General features: G+C 44.3%; 1 protein-coding gene across 1 annotated transcript in view; it reads right to left on the bottom strand.

Moving 5' to 3' along the window:
• PDK3 (pyruvate dehydrogenase kinase 3) overlaps positions 1–21,247 on the bottom strand; it is a 78,012-nt gene extending 56,765 nt beyond the window's left edge. The window contains exon 1 of the mRNA XM_004769153.3: positions 20,928–21,247. Coding sequence (XP_004769210.1) covers positions 20,928–21,033 — 106 coding nt within the window. The 5' untranslated portion in view covers positions 21,034–21,247. The remainder of the gene's footprint in view (positions 1–20,927) is intronic.
• Positions 21,248–21,484: the final 237 nt, after the last annotated feature.

Below are 21,484 nucleotides of genomic sequence, written 5' to 3'. Positions count from 1 at the left end.
CCTACTTGTGATATCTCTCTGTCAAATAGATAAATAAAATCCTAAAAAAAAAAAAAAGGCTAGAATAAAAGATCAGTCTTCAACAATCTAGCCGTTACTTACCTCATTCTAGATGAATATACTTAAGGCCTTCAGGGAGTCTTTAACTCATCAAAGATTCTGTTCTCCACTTTTCCCCTGAATGAGGAGGAAGGGGTATGATATCCCAGCAATGACCTTCCATCATCTATTCTGAACACATTTATTTGGTTTCAGATGATTAACATTTAAAAGGACTCTGGCTACTTTGCTTTAGATAATATGTATTATTCCTAAAACGTTCTGTATGATTCCCAGAGACGTATCATCTTAAGTGCACTGAAAGTGCTGACACTTAAACCGCAGTGAATTGTAGCACAAAACGAAGGACCTGTTATTATCTACAGTAAAATGTACATCTAACTGTTCACATACCGGGACAAACGCTTCGCATCCTGGTTAAATAGAAAGGGCCCCTTGCTTTCCAAGCATAGAAGTGTCCTGGTTCTCCTTGCAGGAGAAGGAAGTGCGGAGATGCGGGAAAAAAGGAAGGGGCCCGTGGGGGCTGGACTGGAACCGCGAGTAGCGGTACAAACTCAGGAGTTGAAAAAAACGGAGTTTTTCAGACATTAAAGTTTACACATTTCAACTGCCATATCCGCAGGGTATTAGGAGCAGCAAACTGGAAGCCCAGTGTCCGGGGCAAGGGGAGGACGGGAAGAAGTAGGAGCTGGCTGGCAGGTGGCACGGGGCCATCAGGGCATGTCTGTGGTAGAAATGCACAAGGTTTGCGGGTTTCAGAATGTCAAGGTTTTCCAACTTTTGGAAGGTAAAATAAGTAGGTACATCTACTGTCTATTACACAGACATGACAGAGCAGTGGTGAAATCTGGGAACATTTATAGCGAGCAGAAAAGAGACAACGGCCTGAAGTAAGTTCGGGTCATATTTTGCCACCAAAGGTATGAAAAAAAAACCACTGCAAGTTTTAGAGCTTCGTGAACTTGAGAATTCAGATAAAAGATGGGAGACCTCCAGACCAATATTACTAGGCCAAGATCACGTGCCAGAGTTAGACTTGGGTTTAGAATCCGGACTTGAACCTCCCAAGCATCATGGACACAGCAAGTGTCCTTACACTTGTAAGCCGCGGTGTAACCCTCTGCAGGACGGGTGCCTACCTCGCGGAGGCGTGGTAAGGCTTAGAAAGCACTTCAGAGTTAACACTGACAACTTCTTAAAATTTAGAAGAGGGAGCTCATTAAAGAGGCAGCACTAATGATCTCAAACGATGATAAAGCAGAACAGCCGGAGGCCGTGGGGCACCAGATCCAAGAACCTGACGCTTGCTGGGCCCCAGAGCTCTGGTACATTCTGGTCGAATGCAGTTGCCTCTGCTCCTTTGAGGATTCCACATAATTAAAAAGGGATTAAAAAGGATTAAAGTACGTTATGTCCCCATCATCCACTTTTATTTATTTTTAAAATAAAAGGCCTCGATGCATACATTGGTCACCTCTCCACTAACTAGAAAATTCAACGACTAGGGATGGTCTAAGCTCACCAAATACCAGGAGGCATTGATGCTGGCCATCTCGGATTATAGGCTTGTTAGGAACGAGCTGACAAAGAACCTTGTTTTGTCTCTGGATCCCTCATGGCACCGATGAGAGTACCCGACCTATGATAGTTTCTCAGCGATTTACTGGGAAGATAGAGAACGCTTCCAGAAGTTTTTTTTAAAAAGAGTATCTGAAAAATCTCAGGTTTTGCCTCCTACGTTCTCACTTAGCTTAGAGCTGAATTCGTTGTACTCAGATACCTTAATTACACCTCAGTTTAAACAAGGGGGTAAGCCTTTTTGAGTTAATTAGTGAGCCTAAAAATAAATATGAAAGATCCAATTTTTTTAACCTTTCTGTGGTTTTCATGGAAATTGAAGTATTTTATCCTATGTACTAATGCTGGATACTCAGTTTAAATGAAAGGGTTCCAACAATCTTTTTTGGGGTTTTGTTTACTCAACTTAAAAAAAAAAAAGCCTTTTGGTTTCAACTGAACGTCCTCTAAAAGGCTTCAGGTTTTATAAGTCTTCTGGCAGACTGAGTATTTTCCAGTGATTCTTTCCAGTTATTCAGCTTCATTTTTTCCCCACTGACTTGGCTTCTCTACATTCCTCAATTTTAATTTTCTATTTTTATTCTGCATTTCTCTGTATGCTTCACCTTATTCAGTTTTACCAGTTACATTTTTCCCCAGCATCAGCTCAGAGGATGATGAAAGAGGGGGTGAAGGGCAGGGAACATTCGGACTTGGCGAATGCAAAGAAGTCACTGGTTTAACGACATTCGTTCGGATTTCTTCAGGTTTTCATGCTCATTTGATGACCCTTCAATTCTCTTCTGTTCTCTGTTTTTCTTTTCTTTTTTAAGATGTATTTATTTATCTCAGTGGGGGCAGAGAGAGAGGTACTGAAACTCTGAAGCTGACTCCATGCCCGGCACAGAGTCAGACACAAGGCTCGATTCCAGAACCCTGGGATCATGACCTGAGCCGAAACCAAGAGTCAGACCCTCAACTGACTGTGCCACCCAGGCGCCCCATTCTGTCCTCTGTTTCTCATACTTTGCCCTTTCACTGAGAAGCTGAAGACAATTACTGCATTTGCAAAAGGTATGATCTGCTTTGAGTAGAGAAGTTCCAAATGACTTTCCACTCACCCAGACATAGGATGAGTAGACAGAGAAACACAAACGACTTTCAAGCAAGTGCAGGGAGCCGTCTCAGTGACAGTTATGGTCAGAAAGGAACGTCTGACCAGCCTTCTGAGAGCAAGAGTTCAGACTAACTCTTTATACCTGGTTTCCCTAGTGGCCTGTATGTCTGGTATATTTTTAATCCTCTTTCTGATTCCTTTATAGGATGCAGAATATTTCTGCAGTTGATCAAATGACCTGATAATGTATTTTAAAATTAAAGCAGAGGGTTGAGTACATGCCCCCCAAAATGGAGAGTCCCCTGTCTGGATGACTCGAGGGCTCTCTCTGTCCACGTTTTTCAGTTTTAACACTTGGTGGAGGATGGTTTGGAAGAGGCAATAAGGGAACCAGGGAGTGAAAAAGGAGAGCAAGTAAGGAAAAAAAACTTACAGCAAGACCTCAGAGACCAACAGAATGATCAGCTCATTCTAGTTATGCTGGGTTTTTTCCCCTAAATACTGCCAACTAAATATTTGCATCTGCAATGTATTTTGACTATTAACCATGTTAAAACGGGTAAAATATAAGTGAGAAAATACTTTAGGGACAACTCTGGCTTTTCTCCAGTTACATCTTTTATAAGATTGCGATCTTTTGAAAACACTGAATTTTAGGATCCTAGGTAATTAATTTTTGGACTTAACCAGGGCTAAGCAAAGATTAATTGAATTGTCTTTCAAAAGAAGAGCTTTGCATACTTTAAAAATGTTTACTCTGTGTCTAGAAATACTACTTCACTGCTTGAGAAGTTTCAGTTTTCCTTTATTAGGAAAAACTTATTCCTGAATATAAATAGAGATCAACAGAGGTAACTTGGGGTTCTACCAAACTTGAGGCTGCCTCCAGTCTAGGCCAGACTGTTTTGGTTATTATTTCTAACGGTGAGCCAGAAACTTCAGAACCAAAGAGCCAAAGACCACAGATTTCACACACACTTCATCCCCTATCAAATTCAATGCCCCAACAACATCCAGACATCACACTACTTCTTTCAGTCCAATGTCTATTTTGTTAACATAACCGACACTGTGGGTTAGAAATTCAGACAGGACACAGGAAGGATGGCTTGTCTGGGACCTCACCTGGAAAACACTAAGGCTAGGCCTGGAGGGGGGTGGGCAGTGACTAGACAGTCCAGAACTGGAAGCTTCAGAAGGCTTCTCATTCACAAGCCTGAACCTCGGGCCAATTATCTGCCAGCCAGGCTCACCTACCAGAGCACTCACTGGTGGACTCTCCATGGGCTTCCGCACAGCATGGCCACCTTGGGTTAGCCGGACTCTTGCCAGGGTTCGGTAAACAAGGTGACTCTGCATGGCCTTTTACGACTCAGGCTCAGTAAGTCACACAGCTAGTCTCTCTTCCTCACCATGGGACTCCCTCAGACATCTGGTGGTCTACACTTGTTCAGTAACGCTTCAGTGAAGCAGCCTTCAAAGACCAACTAAGTGAGGACCCCAAATATCTGGTTACTTAGGGCTTTTTGGTGGGGTCCCAACACCGCAGCAGGATCCCTAATCCTCCTTGAGTAGTTCACGTAGTGTCAGTAGAGAAGAGCCTCCTTTTGCCCTTTACTTGACCTACAGATAACTGCCTGCCTACTCATGTTCCTATGGCCAGGGTGCAGGGTAACCCTACGGTTTGCAGACTTCTGGGGCATTCTGTGGTTTTCAGCCAGCCAGCCGTAGCTGTCACCCCCACCTCTATCTGTGGGACCTTCCTGGGGCAGAAGCGTCTCCTGGGCTCTGCTGCATCTAGCTCAGCAGCCTGCTCGACCACAGTACCTTTGGAGTATGTTCTAGACCTGAGCTGTCCAATACTGAAGGCAAGAGCCATGAGGGGAGATTTGAATATTCAGATATCAATGAGAAATTCCCCAAGTGTGGTAAGCGTATCATGGTGATAAGCAGCCATCAACAGAATACTCTTACGCTTAGGATACGCATACTTACTATCTAGGTGTCATGGTGACACCTACAGCTTACTCTCCAGTGGTTCAGCCAGAAAAGCGCATGTAGAGAAAGGGGGAGGAAAGGAGACAGGAAGAGGGATGGATGGGGAGGGGAGAGAGAAAAAGCACATATGGCAAAGTAACTGCTGGATTTAGGTGCCAGACGTGGGTGTTGACTTTCTTATTCTTACAACTTTTCCTAAGGTCTAAAATTTTTTCAAATAAAGATATGGGAGGGACACTGTAAACAACCTAAATCTCACGACTCTGAGATCATGATCGAAGTCAAAACCAAGAGTCAGACACTCAATGGACTGAGTCACCCAGGGGCCCCTTAAAAGTAGTCTTTTTTTTTTTTCTTAAAAAAAAAAAAAGGTCTTCTAATAACTAGAGCCATTTGATTTTTCTACAAAGAATATCAAAATCTCATACAGAATGTGCCACCATATGTAGTGGAGGTGGGAAGCTCATGGTCATGTAATGACTTCCACTGTTCTTTTTAAGGATTTTATGTATTCATTCAACAGAAGAAGAGAAGGCGCCTGTGTGGTTCAGTCAGCTAAGAAGCGTCTGCCTTCAGCTCAGGTCATGATCCCGGGGCTCCTGGGATCGAGCCGTGCATCATCAGGCTCCCTGCTCAGCGGATAGTCTGTCTCTCCCTCTCCCTCTATTGCTCCCCCTGTTTGGACTCTCTCTCTCTCAGTCAAATAAATAAATAAAATCTTTTTTTAAAAAAGAAAAACAACAACAACAAGAGAGAGTGAGCACGCACACACAAGAGCACAAACGGGGCGGGGAAGGGGATGGTAGAGAGGGAGAAAGAAGCAGGATCCCAGGGACGTCAGGCTCCATCCCAGGACCCTGAGATCATGACCTAAGCTGAAGGCAGATGCTTCTTAGCTGACTGAACCCACACAGGTGCCCTGATTTTTGTTGTTCTTGTAGTAAAAAGGGATACTGGGTGATCATGATGGGGTTCTTAATTAAGGCAGGTGAGGGTTACTGGACCCTCCCCGCGGGGCCTCTACCTCTGTACTGAGGGAAAGTGAGTGAGTAGCACCCACTGGCGCCCTGATCTTCTCTCTTTAGAATCCCATTTACACTTTGAAGGTAGGTATGTGTCCATGAAGAGATTAGTGAGAAACCTGCCCTTCTGCATGCCAGGTGTGAACAGATTTCACTGCGAGGCCACAGTCTGTGTCCTCTACCTGGGCAACCCCTCCGTCTCGCCCCCCACCCACTGAGTTCTATGTCCTGTGGGTCCCAGAACGCCTCAGACACTGCAGAGTCTACCAGCACAATATGCAACACACCGCAGGTATTTCCTGATTAGAACTGAAAATCAAAATACTAAGTTTCCATATGAACTTACTGTAGCAAATACAATTCAGGGATGCTAGGTCGTATTTGCTGGTAATGGTAAATTCCTCTTATAGAGAGCAGGCTCTGTTCTGTATGTTTGGTCAAAGGTATCAGATCCTTCAAGTTAAGGGAGGAGGAGCCAAAGGTAGGAAGGAAGGTGGTAACAAAGTGGTAGTACTGTCAGTATAGTCTGTCAGGCCAGAGAGTGGGTGGGGGGGGGAGGTGTGGACGTGTTCAGAACTGATTATCACAAACACAGCTTCGACCTGCTAGAGCATGTGAGTGACAACTGTAGGCAAAGCCAGCACAGAGACTCCTATCAGCCCAATTCCAGAAGGGGCTTTAGGATCTAGTCCTAACGGTGGACTGGTAAATTACAGGATGCCTTGTTGTCTCGGAAGCAGGAACATTTAAGTAAAGGTCACCGTGTACTCATTTTCGAGGTGAACCAGAGCAAAATGTTAAGCTGACCGTTACAGCGAATCAACAGGATCTGACCGAAGCCAGGAGCACTCAAAAGCACAAATGAACTGAAAGTGCTATGTTTCTTGGAAAATGATCAGTTTTTAGAGCTGGGACCTTCAGCCAACAAACTTTAAGGTAATTAACATTCAAGGTTAAGAGCTCCCTATGCAGCTTTTATTCTTAGCAGGAAGCTGACTTCATCCAGGAAATGCTGTGTCACTGGCTTCCCATAATAAAAGCAGAGCCAACATCAACCGAGCACTGACCATGTGCCACACACTGTGCTACACGTCCTCCATCTCACCGGGACGGCAAGCCTGGGATTAGACACTATTCATTTCTATTCTGTAGCTAAAGACACTGCAATGTAGTGGGATTTGGGGATTTGCCTGCATGTGCTACTGTGGGGGGGGGGCACCAGAAATTAAGATTGGAGTACAAGTCCACACAGACTGCTGCTCGTATTCCCACAGATGATAAGCAGGTAAACAAGGGGGGGTGGCCCTCAGAATAAGAACCGTTTCAGTGCAAGTAAATGAAACAGGTACCAACCAGCCTGAGAGTTAGGTAAGACTAGAGGAGCGGTAGAGTACGCGACTTCCGGATCATCTAGCAGAACAAATTCAGACAAAACCTTCACATTACTAACAGAGACCATGCTTGCTGGAAAGAAGTGCACTGGGGTAGTGGCATATTATGTTAAACGAAATGGTATACGACGTTGAACTGAAAAAGGCACAGGCTTAAAAGCTCCATCCACTTGAGGGGCACCTGGGTGGCCCAGTCAGTTCTGCGCCTGACTCTTGATTTCGGCTCAGGTGGTGATCTCAGGGTTATGAGATCAAGCCCCATGTCCAGCCCCATGCTAGGTGTGGAGTCTGCTAGAGATTTCTCTTTCTCCCTGTCCCTCTTCCCCTACGGCTCCCCCTCCCTTTCTAAAGAAAAAGAAAGAAAAACTCCATCTACTTGAATTTTAAGTGTGGTCTTGCCCCTAACTTTGCTTAGGCAAGATATTTAAATCCTCTAAGCTTCGGCATCTCCATCCAGGAAATGCAAGTATCGACTGCACCTGGATGTGGGGAGAATTACAGCCACATCTGCCTGCTGTTGTGCTTGGCAGAGAATGGTACACAAATGTAAGTTCCCTTTGCCTCCTAGAGAGAATAATTTCTGGGTTACCCTGGAAAAGGTGGCGAAGGTGTCAAGTCAACATCCAGCCAGTGATTCAGATCGGCTCTTCCTTGCCTGGGACTTTGACTTTGCCACATACAAAATTGGGGAGGTTGGAGAGATGATCTCTAAGCTCAAGCTCCCATTGGGTGAACCTGAGAGGGTTAGATTTGGGGTTGTATCTCTAGTTATTTATCCTACACCAACCTTGCCTAATGTCAATTCTGGAACAAGTCTGGAGAGAGCACTGCTACAAGAAGGCAGCCAAGGGAAGAAGCCAAAAATCAAGAAAAATAGTACACACTTTTCTCTGTGTTCTTCTAATTGTGTTCTCCACCCAGAAAGCCTCCAAGGGCACTCTGGATGCAGGACAAGAGGGTAAATGTCACACATTCCCAGAAACCACCCCTATTACACAAACCTTCGAGGGAAAGGCAGAGACAGCAGGAAAGCATGCCACAAAGCCACAGGGTTCGTCAATTCTGGCTAGCACATATAAATCTATGTATTTCCCCCTGCTTCTCATTTATCCATAAGTTTCCCAAAGGTAGTGACTATGCCTTGACAATTTCCCAAAGCTTCTCAATTTCCACTTCACCCCAAATCCAGGTGTACAAGTAATCCTGATGGACTCCTAAACTACTTAAGGGTCAACCTTTAGCATCTCACACATGCCCTTCCCTGGTTCACAGCCCTTAGGCTTAGGCAGAGTCTACTGGACCTAATGCAGTCGTTCTTAACACATGACAATCACCTGGGTACCTCCACCGTACCAACACTGCAGCAGCCCCTGCCTCCAGAGACTGATTTAATGGGCCTCAGTGGGGGCAGGTGTCACTAGTTTTAGGCATGCGTATGCGTATGAGTGTGCATTGTGTGCACGGTGAGTGTGCACACATGTGCGCATACATGCGTGCGTACAGACACACACACACACCACCACCACCACCATACGCCACTCTAGATTATTCTCACCAGCAGCAGGACTAAAGACCACTGACTAATGTGATTCACAAAAAATCCAACTGACGAAAACAAATCAAAACCTCCTTAGGCGAGGCGCCTGGGTGGCTCAGTGGGTTAAAGCCTCTGCCTTTGGCTCAAGTCGTGACCCCAGGGTCTTGGGTTCGAGCCCCACCTCGGACTCTCTGTTCCACCCGGAGCCTGCTTCCTCCTCTCTCTCTCTCTCTCTGCCTGCCTCTCTCTGCCTACTTGTGATCTCTGTCTGTCAAATAAATAAATAAAATCTTAAAAAACAAAAAACCTCCTTAGGCTCTGACAGGGGATATTTACCCATCTATTTTTAATCTCTATTTTCATGTTTGAGATTTGTTTCAGCCTCTTAGGAAACTGACCAAGAAAGTCCTCAAAGTCTTAAGAGACTTCTCAGCGTTACCAACTCTCCTGTTTCTCCTTTTCCAGATGATCCTACATGGGAAAGATCAAGACTGCTGAACACATTCACGAAGGAAGTGGCTGCCCTTCAGGATGCCGTGACCCTTGACAAATGGCAACAGGGCACTTGGCGCTCCTTCCCCTGGGGTGTGTTTTGTACCCACACTGCGCCCGATCCTTGGCTACTTCCTCACTACAGAGGGGCGGTTAGATGAGCATGTCCTGGGTCCCCTGGCTCTACTGTACGTGTGGGTATTTTTCTTGCCTGCCCTGAACCTCAGTGTCCCCATTTGTAACACACACACTGGTGTGAGAAGTCTACGATACTGTATTTTACACCAGTGTTGGTAAGTACTCCGAAAATGCTAGCTGAATCTACTCGTTGTTTTTCAGTTTCCAAAGAGTCCATTTTCATTTCCTCCTTGAACAGCTACTGAAGCCAAGCCGAGGTTACAGAAGCAGGAATAGTAGAATGTAGGCCTGAGAGGCCATGGCAGAGAATCTGGGAAAAAGGCTAACCAAAGAAGTGGTCTTCCTCTATACAAAAGGCCGTTTCTAGAGACAGGGACACTCACCGCGATCAGGTAGCTAAAGGGATGATCAGAAAGAAAGTGCCCACTTGAGCTCATTACCTGACCAGTATAGGAAGAACACAATGCTGATTACCATTTGCTTTCTATTTAACATGGGAAGCAGAGGAATTAGCCAAATTTATACATGGAATTTCTGCTACCAAGTTTAAGGAAACATTGTACTTTACTAGAACAGAGCCAAGGAAAGGTTCAGATAAAACCTGGAGTATGCTCTGGTCTGTGAAAACCTAACAATTTGTTGGGAAAAGATAGGTATGTTACCAATCTCAAAGGACACTACTGTTTTCTGGCCAAGGAGACACTGGGGAATATTTAACTTTCTGCTCCAGGAAAATGTTAGGGATACTTAGTAATTTATTCCCAACAGTGAAACTATTATATACTGACCTCCATGCCCTAATAAGAAAGCAAGCTCGACTGGTACAACTCGAATGATCCAGTGGAATCACATACCAAGTCTCAGAATGAAAATAAAATCACGACAGCTTGTGTGATGCTTCAGGAAATAATCTACAATTTGGTTAGAGCTCCAACTATTCAATGAGAGGGAGTATAAATATAGACCTTTGTAAATGTAATAGTTTACTGTGATTTTTGTGCCATTCGTTATGGCAGAAAGTATCATCTCTGCGAAGATGAGACACTGACCAGGACTAGGTTTCTCCTTGAGGGGTATGAAGGATACCACCAGGGCTCTCCACCAAACCCAGCTCTGTCCCCAGGGGAAGTATGGAGGTCAACTGACTGGCTCACCCCCACAGAAGTGCAATGGGCTAGCTGAATGCTTCCGGGTTGGGTTAGTTTCTATTAACGCCAGGCGAGCCACCCACAGTGCCCTTAGCACACTTTCCTGTAAGTTCACTAATTTACCAAGAATAGGTGGGCAAGAACAGCTAGAATTTCTAAAAATTTATGGTAATAAGGAACTACTGTCACCAAATTTCAAGACAAATTACAAGGCAAAAGTTAACATATATTTAGTGAAAATTAATAAAGTTGTCTCACTGACTAGAATCCACAAATAGAAACTACTCTGTGAACTTAGCATGTGATAAAACAGAAACAACAAAGAAAGATTTGAGGTCTTAATAACTGTTGTTATGCAACTAGACAACAGCACAGAGCAAAAGTGAGTTAGCTACGAGAGTCCCATCAGAAAGGGCAAGGAATTCCAGAGGGGTTTAGGAACAATCTGCAAAATGCTACAGGTGCTAAATCTGACCATGATAAAAGCACTGTAAATGACCGAGTATATAAAAACTCAGACTGTGCTCTAAATAAGAAGGAAACCAACATTCAGCATGAACATACATAAATAAATAGGCAAAAGCTCCAAGGCTATCACAAAAAAAAAAATGGATGGAAGAATTAATGGTGATATTCTTTCCAAATGCCTTTAATTGTATACTTGGATAATTCCTTTACCAAAAAAGGGGACCCAGATGCAAACAATATTTTGCACAGCACAACAGGTTACTATGCCAAAGAGATACAGGGAATTCATGCGAATGATTGAAACTCCAGATTCTACTTAGTAAATGGTCAAGGACAATTTACATACAAAATGCATAGCATAAACCCACATAGGAAAAAAAGGGAAAATGTTTAGCTTCTGTGTTACCCACTATACAATCAAAATCATGAAACCTCACTGTGGCAGGGCTGTGGAGAAACCAGTACACTTCATGAACTTTGCCCTCCACGTGGTAATTCCACTCAGGGGCACATACCCTATAGGGAAACCACCAATACCCTGAAAAAGGCTTACCTAACTCCAAGCTATGCTCCAGACAGTCAAGATTCACTCTCACTAGCAAATGGGAGAAACAGATCTTCAAGCCACAGACAGTATGTAATAAACAGGCATGTTCCAACAAAAGTTTCTTTACAAAAACAGGTGTCACCAAAACCCACAGAGCAAGCAACACAGAGCGGATACCTAACGTAAACTATGGACTCTGGGTAACGATGCTGAGCCAGTGTTGGCTCACGGACTGTTAACACACTGGTGCACGATGCTGGTGGTGAGGAAGGCTGTACTTCCTGCTCAGTTTTGTGGTGAACCTAGAACTATTCAAAATAAAGTCTACCAATTAACAAACAGAACAAAACAGGGGCTGGCTCTCGGGCTATAGAGTTGGACTGCCTATCTTCCACTATGGTATTCCTAAAACAAAAGTATGTGCCCAACTCTGACTTCAGTTTATCATGGAAGTCAAGTGCTTAAATGCCCATGTGACAGAAAGGAAAAGGAAAAGCAAAAGCAGTGATATTTTCTGATTCCATCCGGTAAGAAATCCAAGGTTTCTCAAATCGCGCCAAGAGCCTAGCGAATTTCCTAAGCTCAGGTGGGAGGACACCACCCATCGGGAGGTCAGCAAGTGTGGCCAAGTCTCCCCCTCTTCAAGACTACAGACTCCCCGGGGCGCCTGGGTGGCTCAGTGGGTTAAAGCCTCTGCCTTCAGCTCAGGTCATGCTCAGCAGGGAGCCTGCTTCCTCCTCTCTCTCTCTGCCTGCCTCTCAGCCTACTTGTGATCTCTTTCCATCAAATGAATAAATAAAAAAATTTTTTAAAAAGTCTTTAAAAAGAAAGACTATAGACTCGCACACAAAACTGCAAGATAGGCAAGCCAGAGCCACAGTTGAAGCACCCTGAGCCTGATGAGCCAGATTACATTGAAATCCAACCCTATCTGATCATGAAGGCCCCAAAGGGCCAATTCTGACTTTAAGCTAAATACTGATCAAGATGCATGAAGTCAAGTTAGACATCTTTACCCTAACTGAAATCACTCTATGGCCCTTTAATTCTCAATAGTAGGCTTCTGTCTCCCAACAGGTTAGTCTAATTCTTGCCAACTCCTCCCAGTAGAAAAACCCTCCTGCTTAGAGAAATGGTGTATCGTGTAAATATCTGTTAAGGTACAAAGTAAACATACTCGGGAACAAAATGCAATTGTTTTTCCTCTTTTCTAACATGATAATTCCAAAAAAAAAAAAATCTTTTCATCTCCTCTGGAAACAGAATCACTCTTCTCCCCAGTGGTAATCAGGGTCGGCGGAGAAAAACGACCTTAAAAACCAAGACTTTTCGAAGAGCAGTCATTTGAAACCAAAGTCAACTTTTCAGTGGGTATTTCTATCTTAAAATACTTTCTAAAGGAAAATAGAAGGCGGCTGGGCCCTTAAACTTCAAGAACAGTAAAAATAAGGAAACTGTTGCCTTCTGATGGCTAAAGGCTCCTGGGTTCACAAGGAGTGTGATGGTGGTAGGAATCTTTTCTGTGAAAAAAGCGCAGAGTTGTCAGACAACCTGCCTTCCGGTGGTTTAATCTGGGAGATGCTATATTTAAATGCATGGACATTATGGAAATTTAAACTTATATAACAACTAAGGTGTGTAGCGTTTAATGACCTTTACAGGGAGCCAGGAATCACCCGTCACGGAGCGCCCACTCTGCAGACAGCAAACAGCTGAAGAAGCTGGGAGAGGTTCCAAAGCAGGGGCGAGCACTGCCCTCTGGGAAGAGACAATTTTGAATAAAATAAAATAAAGGGAGGGTGGCCGCAAACACCGTTAAAACCAGTGCAGCTGTGCAAAAGACAAGAGCAAAGGAACTGGGAAATAGAACAAATGGGAAGTAAGTGTGCAGGGAGGGAATCAAAGTGATGAGAGAAGGAATCAGACGTGGCCAGAGACTGAAAGATAAAGAGCAGCTCTATATGAAAATGCGAATCATTTCCTATCAAGTCATTCAAAATTCAGCAGGTTCTGACTTTAATTTACATCTCAACAGTCCAAGTTCTCCTTCCCTTATACCAAGATAAGTTTTCATTCAACAGCTACTTAATGGAAAGACAGAACTCAGATTTTTGCAAATATAACAAGGAGCTACCATTTCTTTTCCTTTAACACCACAAACAATGACAATTTTATTTGCTCACCCATTCATGGTTGATAATTGTCTCTGTCTCGGGTCTATTGTTGGTAGTTTGACACACAAAAACAAATAGCTGAGTAAAGTCCTTGTCATTTATTTAGGTTTTCTTCCCTGTGTATTCATTTCCTTTCAAAACAATCCTGTGTTTTGGATTTGAGGAAGCCCATACACTTGAGCAGGATAAAGAGAAATAATCTGAGAAGAAATAAACTAAGAAATTTCAAGACAGAGCTTTTTACTTGTCTCTGTTTGCGCTGGTAGGATAGCTCCCTTGAGACAAAGTTTATGAAGAGCCACCATTAGCATGAACTGCCCTTTAATGAACAAAAATTAGTACAAAAATCCTGAGAGTGACAGGTTCACAAGGAAAAGACCATAAAAGTTATATTGAAAAATGAAGTAAATGTTTATTCTGAACATGGAAATGTGATACTTCTCTTACTCCCAGTAAGGAATTTATATATACTATCTGAAGCCTCAGTCCAATTGAAAAATAATGTGGGACACATGTAATTTGAAACTGCCTAGCAGCCACATTAACTCAGGAAGAAACAGGTGAAAGTTTTGACATTTCATTGAATCTAACATATCCAAAATATTATCATGTCTACAAAGAATCAATATAAAAATAGATTTCTCATATTAAGTCCTTGAAAGCCACTGTACACAACTCAATTCAAAACCTAAATTTCTATCAGAAGTAACTGACCTATAATTAGATTTCATCAAATTTACAGTTAAGGGAGAGTCACATATCCAAACTGCTCTAAACACAGAAGTTTGCCAATCAATTGAATCAAGTATCAGCTTTAAATTTAAATCTAAATCAGTTCAGTTTTTCAGTCACACTAGCCACATTTTAAGGGCTAAAGAGGGTTAAGCGGCTAGTGGTGACCTTACTGGACAAAGAAGGCCTAAGATAATCACAGGAACCAAAAATTCAAACCTAATTGTTTTTTAAAAAACTATAATGAAACAAAGCAAATGAGATATGGAATACAGTAGAAAAATAAAGGCATTAAAAACAGAAAGCAAGAGAGGGGAGCCTGGGTGGCTCAGTGGGTTAAGCCTTTGCCTTCAGCTCAGGTTGATCGCAGGGAGCCTGCTCCCTGCCCACCTGCCTCTAGGCCTACTTGTGCTCTCTCTGTCAAATAAATAAATAAAAATCTTTAAAAAAAATAGAAAGTAGGAGAAAATCATAGATGTCTATCACTATAGATAACAGATCTTTCATATCAACAAATACATTATGTATTTGGTTAAACTTAGCCACACAAAAGAGAAAGTTTGATTCACAAAGCAAAACCCAACTTTACACTACATTTCAAGATGATAATTAAGGCAAAGTAATTCAGAAAGACTGAGGGGAAAAAAACACAAAAGAAAACAACAATGTTCCAGCAGAAAATCCAAACAAGACGAAAATAAAGATGTCAATGTCAAATAAGGTTGAATCCAGGCTCAAAAGCAATAATCCAGCAAGAGGGCAGCACTCTGTATCGCTAAAGGGTACATCTCAAAGTGAGGACATGACAGTTAAGAATGTTTCAGCAGCCAACAGGTATGAAGGAAATACCGTCAGAGAGATACAGAGAAAGAGAATCCTATTAGGAGACTTGAACTTCTCTCAGGTCATGATGGGTCAAGTAGATTAAAAATAAAAGTAAAGGTATAGGAAACAAATAGCATAATTAATATGGTGTATCTGGTATATCAAATTCTGTGACTTGAGACGAAAACATCATCTTCTTTTTGATGCCCAAGGGAACAGTCACAGGAAATGACCATATATTGATTGGGCTACAAAGTATACATCTGCAAGTTCTTTAACTTGTCATCCAGATAACATTCTGGGATCACAATGCAACAAAACTAGACATAAAAAAAATTAAAATGCAGGATGTGCCTGCCCTGAAAATGTAAAAACTCCAACAACTCCTAGTTAACAGAAGAAATGAAGTCTGAAGATGCAGGAGAGCTGGCAGGAGCGAGGACCAGGCACTGACAGGTCAGCGGCTCAAGCCGTGAGGGGGTAACTGAAGCCTTGCGGACTCAAAGAGCACAGAGAAAAGAAACCAAGTGTCCAACTCAGAAGGAAAAGAATAACAAACGTGAGGAGATTGAGGAGGTCGGAGGGAATTAACAAAGTCAAAGTGGACACTGATGAACTAGAAAACAAAACTCATAAAGCGAATAAAGGAATCCAATCATAAACTGCCCTATAATCTAATCAAGAAAGGGGAGGAGAGAACAAATACAAAAAAGAGGAAAAGCCACAGAGAAAATGAAGAGATTACTATCTCAGCTCTGCAAGTTGACTTAAAACCTCAATGACTAGGATACTTTTCTAAAGAAATACAACAAAATATACTCCAGAAGAAACAGAAAATGTATACAGCTCAATACCACAGAATACAGAGAGTTGTCAAACAGCAACAGTCCCCAGACATACTAGGTTTCAAAGGTACAGGGGGAGTCTACCAACTCTTTTTTTGAAAAGACTTTATTATTTATTTATTTATTTAAAACTTGTAAGGGGGGGCTCAGTGGGTTAAGCCGCTGCCTTCGGCTCAGGTCATGATCTCAGGGTCCTGGGATCGAGTCCCGCATCGGGTTCTCTGCTCAGCAGGGAGCCTGCTTCCCTCTCTCTCTCTCTCTCTCTGCCTGCCTCTCTGCCTCCTTGTGATCTTTGCCTGTCAAATAAATAAATAAAATCTTTAAAAAAAAAAAAAACTTGTAAGGGGGAGGAGAGGGAGGGAGAAAATCTTAAGCAGGTTCCATGCCCAGGGCCACAGCCTGAGGTGGGGATCGATCTCAGCCCAGGGACTGTGACTTGAGCCAAAAGCGAGAATCTGACTGTCAACCAACTGAGCCACCCAGGCACCCCACTACCAAACCTCTAAAGAAGAGTATTTGGACGATAAACTGGTGGTAATATAGAAAAAAGAAGTCTTCTGAAACAAGCAACGGCACCTGACAAGAAAATCTGAGAGACTGCACATACACACAAGATCTAAAGACAAACAGCATGTGGATATTCAGACAATGAACCCAAGTGTTCAACACCTGATTTCTTGCTAGTTCTTTAAGGGTCAAAAGTTTCCATAATAATAAACCAAAATAGAAAATCATTTACTCAAGGAGAAAAAATTCTAACTAGATAACACTTTTTACTTATCAGAAGTTTGCCGACAATTTGGTAAGAGCACAGGAAAACAGGCACTCTTGGAAACTTCTAGGGAGAGGATAAACAGGCAGCCTCTAGGGAAAGCAATCTGACAATGTTTATGAAAGTTTCAAATGTACACACCTCTGAGGTAGTAATCCCACGTTCAGGAATATGTCCTGTATATACAGTCATACAGACACAGAATGAGGCACGTATGGGACAATTCATGCTAACACTGCTTGCCACGGCGAAGACGAGAAACAACCTACAAGCCATAAAGAGGGAGTTGGCTGATGAGTTATAGAACAGTCATATAAACAAACTCTCAGAAGCCCTAAACAAGGAAAAGGAAGTACTATAGATACAGATATCGAAATCTCCCTAAGGTATAAATTTTAAAAAGCAAGATATGGACAGAACTATAACAAGCTGCCATTTACACACACACAAAAAAATGGGGAGGCTAGTGGACAAAAGTAGGAAGGTGACATTTCTATGTCCTTTGGCACTTTTGGAATTTGAAACCATGTAACTCCCATCTCAAACCAAAAAGAAAATCTCATTTAAAAAAAAAACCAAAACACCCCACCCTTTAGAATGAACTCCTAATCCAGTAAGAACACTTGCTACTCCTGCTAAAATTGCTAACTGGGTGGAAGGCCTTACTTCAAGCAAAGATCGAGTTCAAGAAACTCTTATTATTTTAAAGGGCACAGTAAAATATGGCAAATATAGGAAAGGGCAACAGTACTCTAGAGCAGAAGATCATCTAATTAGTGGTTTTCAATGCTGGTTATGCTTAAGAACAACCTGGGAATCTTCTAAAAATACCAGTGCCCTACACCCCACCCCCAGACCATCTATGTAAGTTTGGGGGATGGGACCCAGGCATGAAAACCACGGATCTAAATGCTTTACAGCAGTGGTCTTCCACAAAGCCTGGCTTTGCCCACACCCCCCCCCAGAGGACATGGGGCTGTCTGGGGACACTGGGTTGTCCCGGCTGGTGCCGTCTCGTAGGTACTGGCATCTAGTGGGTAGAGGCCAGTGATGCTGCCTTAGTAAACCTCCAACGGTGCTCAGGACACACCCCCAACCATGACCTGTCCCCAAATGTCAAGAGTGTTGAGAATGAGAAACCCTTCTTTAAAATAAAATCACTGCTTCTGAAGTAACAACCAGTTTTCATCCTCACTTAAACAGGAAGATAATCTTATTTTACTAATGTTGGATAGATTAGTATAATAAAGCTATTTCAGTGGCCATAGAAACTACAGTTTATTTGTTAACATTCTTATAAAGAATACTGAGACAACGAATGCCACGTACATACTTTCTTTGGTCCCTGTCCAAAAATATGGTCAGTCAAAAATTTATGTCCTGTTTGTAAGACAGTGAGGGAGAAAATCTGAAAGGTCACCAAGTGGCAGCCTAGATAGAGGTCAATGTGGTCCACATGTCCACTTTGTTTGAGCCTCAGGTCTTTTCAAATATACTGAATTGTTGCAGCTCACCTGCCCCTTCTGAGCCAGCACATACCTTCTGCAGTCTGCCACGGTCCACACCTGGCTGGCTTCACGTGGTCATCTGCCGCTCCCCAGCTGGTCCTTTAAGCATTTGAGGTGGCCTTCATCTGCCATTTTCAACAACCATGAAGGTTGTTGTCTCACCTTAAAAATATCCCCACATCCATTCTAAATTCTCAAACTCCTACACTGCCTTCCACAAAAGAGCTATCAAGAGCTAGAAGAACTAAAAGAAAGGTAGAAGTCAAGATGTGTGACAACACTCTTCTTCCAGTTGTTGTCATTAAACACAGGCTGCCTACCACCTGTCTCTGGATATTACAAACTAGGCTTGTAGTTTCTAGCAAATTCCACTACAGTTATATATAGCTCTTCTGTGTGCTTCCTTATAAGGGAAAAAACTTCAATTATTAGGCTTCTTCCATTATCCTAGATTAGTATATCCCTCCACCTCTCCCAAAATAGGTCAGAAGCCTTTTATGGGAAATACCTATCAGGAGATTTGGTAATTTTTTTTTTCAGAAGTTCATCCCTTTTCCTTTGAAACTACAATCACACAGTTCAGGAGCCGTGTTTTAGAGATTACCTGATCCACACGTTGTTTTTAATGAGGAAAATGAACCCCAGTGAGGTTCACTCAGGCAAGGCCACACTCTTGAGTTAGTGGCAGAGCAAAAATTAGAACACTTATTTCCAGATAGTGGTCCCATGGGTTTTCCATGATAACACTATCTCCCACTGTGGTTTTCCTACTCAAGTAACATTCTTGCCAAGACACCTATTAACATGGGTAGATACTAGCTTGCTGTAGACCTAAATCAACTGAAATTTCGCCAAGCTAGCAGAGCTATCATGTCAATTTTGAGGGTGGAAGAAATTAGGAATTTCTGGATTCCTTTTGCTCCTTTTACTGTGAATTAACCTAACTTGGTTAGGTCATGAAGCTGATACCTTCAGAGTCTTCTCTAAACCATAAATTGGAGATGGAAAACATGCTATTTACAGCAACGGTGACATTTTCTTTCTAAACCCTGAAGTCAGGAGCTGCTTCAAACCTCTAAAATGTCAAAAGTGGGGGCACCTGGGTGGCTCAGTGGGTTAAGGCCTCTGCCTTCGGCTCAGGTCATGATCCCAGGGTCCTGGGATCGAGCCCCGAGCCCAGCATCGGGCTCTCTGCTTCCCCCTCTCTCTCTGCCTGCCTCTCTGACTACTTGTGACTCTATCTGTCTAATAAATAAATAAAATCTTTAAAAAATTAAAATAAAATGTCAAAAGTGGCCAGAGATGGTTAACTACTGAAAAGCTTCCAGGAGTGCAGTTTCAGATGCAAAGATCAACATCTCATTGAATTCTGACTCTCCTCAACACTCCCCAGCAAAGCGGGTTCTTAAAATTTAATTTGGTCTCCACTGTAACCTAGTCCTCTCTTCCTATCCTCACTTCGTCAGTATAGACAACATCACATTTTGCATCTCTGATCTTCCTGGAGTGTCCTACCTCCTCTGCACTTTTAGTTTTTATTCCCAGCGGATACCGTCCCTTTACATTTACATAAAATTCATTACAGGAAGGGACTCCCATTAGGTTCCCTTGAGAGCTTAGAACATCTCTGCTGCTCCATTGGATTCCGCTTCAAGGATGCTCAACTCCAGTAGGATACCTGGGTGCGCACTTGGCTTTCACTGTCAGGTGGTTCACAATCAGCTCCCTCGCCTTCAGCAACTCTAAGTATTCGCTCGGTGGCTGAAAAGGTGCCGCTCTGGGGAAACAGGATCCCGTGAGCAGAAGGTGGTGGAATCTATTTCCATGTCAGCTAGGCCTCTCGGGGAAGGGGAGGGCGGGGTCTTCCGCGCTCCCACCTCAATCCGGGTCAGCTGCCCATCAGCCCACTGGACCGGGGAGAAGGTGGTGGGACACAAAAGGGGAGGCGAGACTAAAGGTGCTGGCCCCGAGACCGGGGGTGTATGAGAACCTGCTCTGACGCTAGGAACCCACGCGTTCTTTCCTCCCCAGCATCTAAGGCGTTTGTAGTCCAGGCCTCTAACTGCTTTAACATTACACGAAAAGGACAACAGTTCGAGTCCTTCCGCTCCAGGCACACGGGAGCACCTTAGGGCAAAAAAAGAACAAAATGCCACTGCGTAATTTATTCGACCTCAAGATGTTTCTAAACACAACAACAACAACAAAAGAATCTACAAATAAAAACATTAAAAAGCTACACCCACATTCCGCTACTAAGTTTTAAGGACGGTGAGGTCTGTGTCAAGTAGATTTGAAGCTACCGAAGCAGGTCTGGGGCGTGCCGCCCGGATGAGGGTCCTCGGACGCGGTTTCCGTGTTTCCAGGTAAAGCCCCAGCCGGTGTGCGGATGCCAGGCCCTGCCCCCTCTGCTTCCCGAAATTCGAGTCCCCGGGAGAGTCCCCGGGCATCATGGAGCCCCGCCTGCGGTTCCCACGGACTTTGCCCCGAGCTACGGAGACCCGCGGCGGCGGCGGCGGCCCCGGAAGGCAGCGGCCCCGCGTCCCGGGGCTGTGGGGACCGTACCGACCGCGGGGGCCCGCGGCCCCGCACTCACCGAAGTCTAGGAACTGCTTGATGGAGAGTGGCGATGGCGAGAAACGCGAGTAGCGTTCGATCTGCTTAGGCACCGGCTGCTTCAGCAGCCACCGGAAAAGCCGCATCCTCGCCGAGGCTGCGCACACACCAGCCGAGACGCTCAGGCAGCCGCACGAGCCGTTGCAGCCGAGCCACGCGGATCCCGCACGTCAGCCGAGCTCGCACCCCGGCCTCCCCCTCGGCCTTGGCGCCGCGGGTGCAGCCGCCGCAACAGCAGCAGCAGCTCCCGGGCCGCGGCCGGCCGCCCGCGGCTTCCCCAGGCCCCGCCTACGGGGGCGGAGCCGGTCGCCGCACGTACGCGGCGCACGGAGGGCGCGGGGGATACGGGGGGCGCGCGGCCGCACGCGCCGGCCGCTGATTCGCCGCCGCCGCCCTCGCTTTCTTTTGCTTGAGTTCGCGCAGATGCCAGCGCCTCCCTCCTCTGCTCCTGGGCCCCTCCCGGCAACTGCAGCAGCCCTGCGTACCGCTCCCCCCCCCCGGCTAAGTCCTTCTTGGCCCAACCGTAGCGAAGGTGCC

Source organism: Mustela putorius, unplaced genomic scaffold (genome assembly GCF_011764305.1).
Source record: "Mustela putorius furo isolate JIRA1106 unplaced genomic scaffold, ASM1176430v1.1 tig00003836_pilon_pilon_pilon, whole genome shotgun sequence".
In the NCBI taxonomy this organism is placed as follows: domain Eukaryota; kingdom Metazoa; phylum Chordata; class Mammalia; order Carnivora; family Mustelidae; genus Mustela; species Mustela putorius.
Note: the sequence above shows the minus strand (reverse complement) of the source record. Positions and strands in the feature narration are given on the sequence as shown.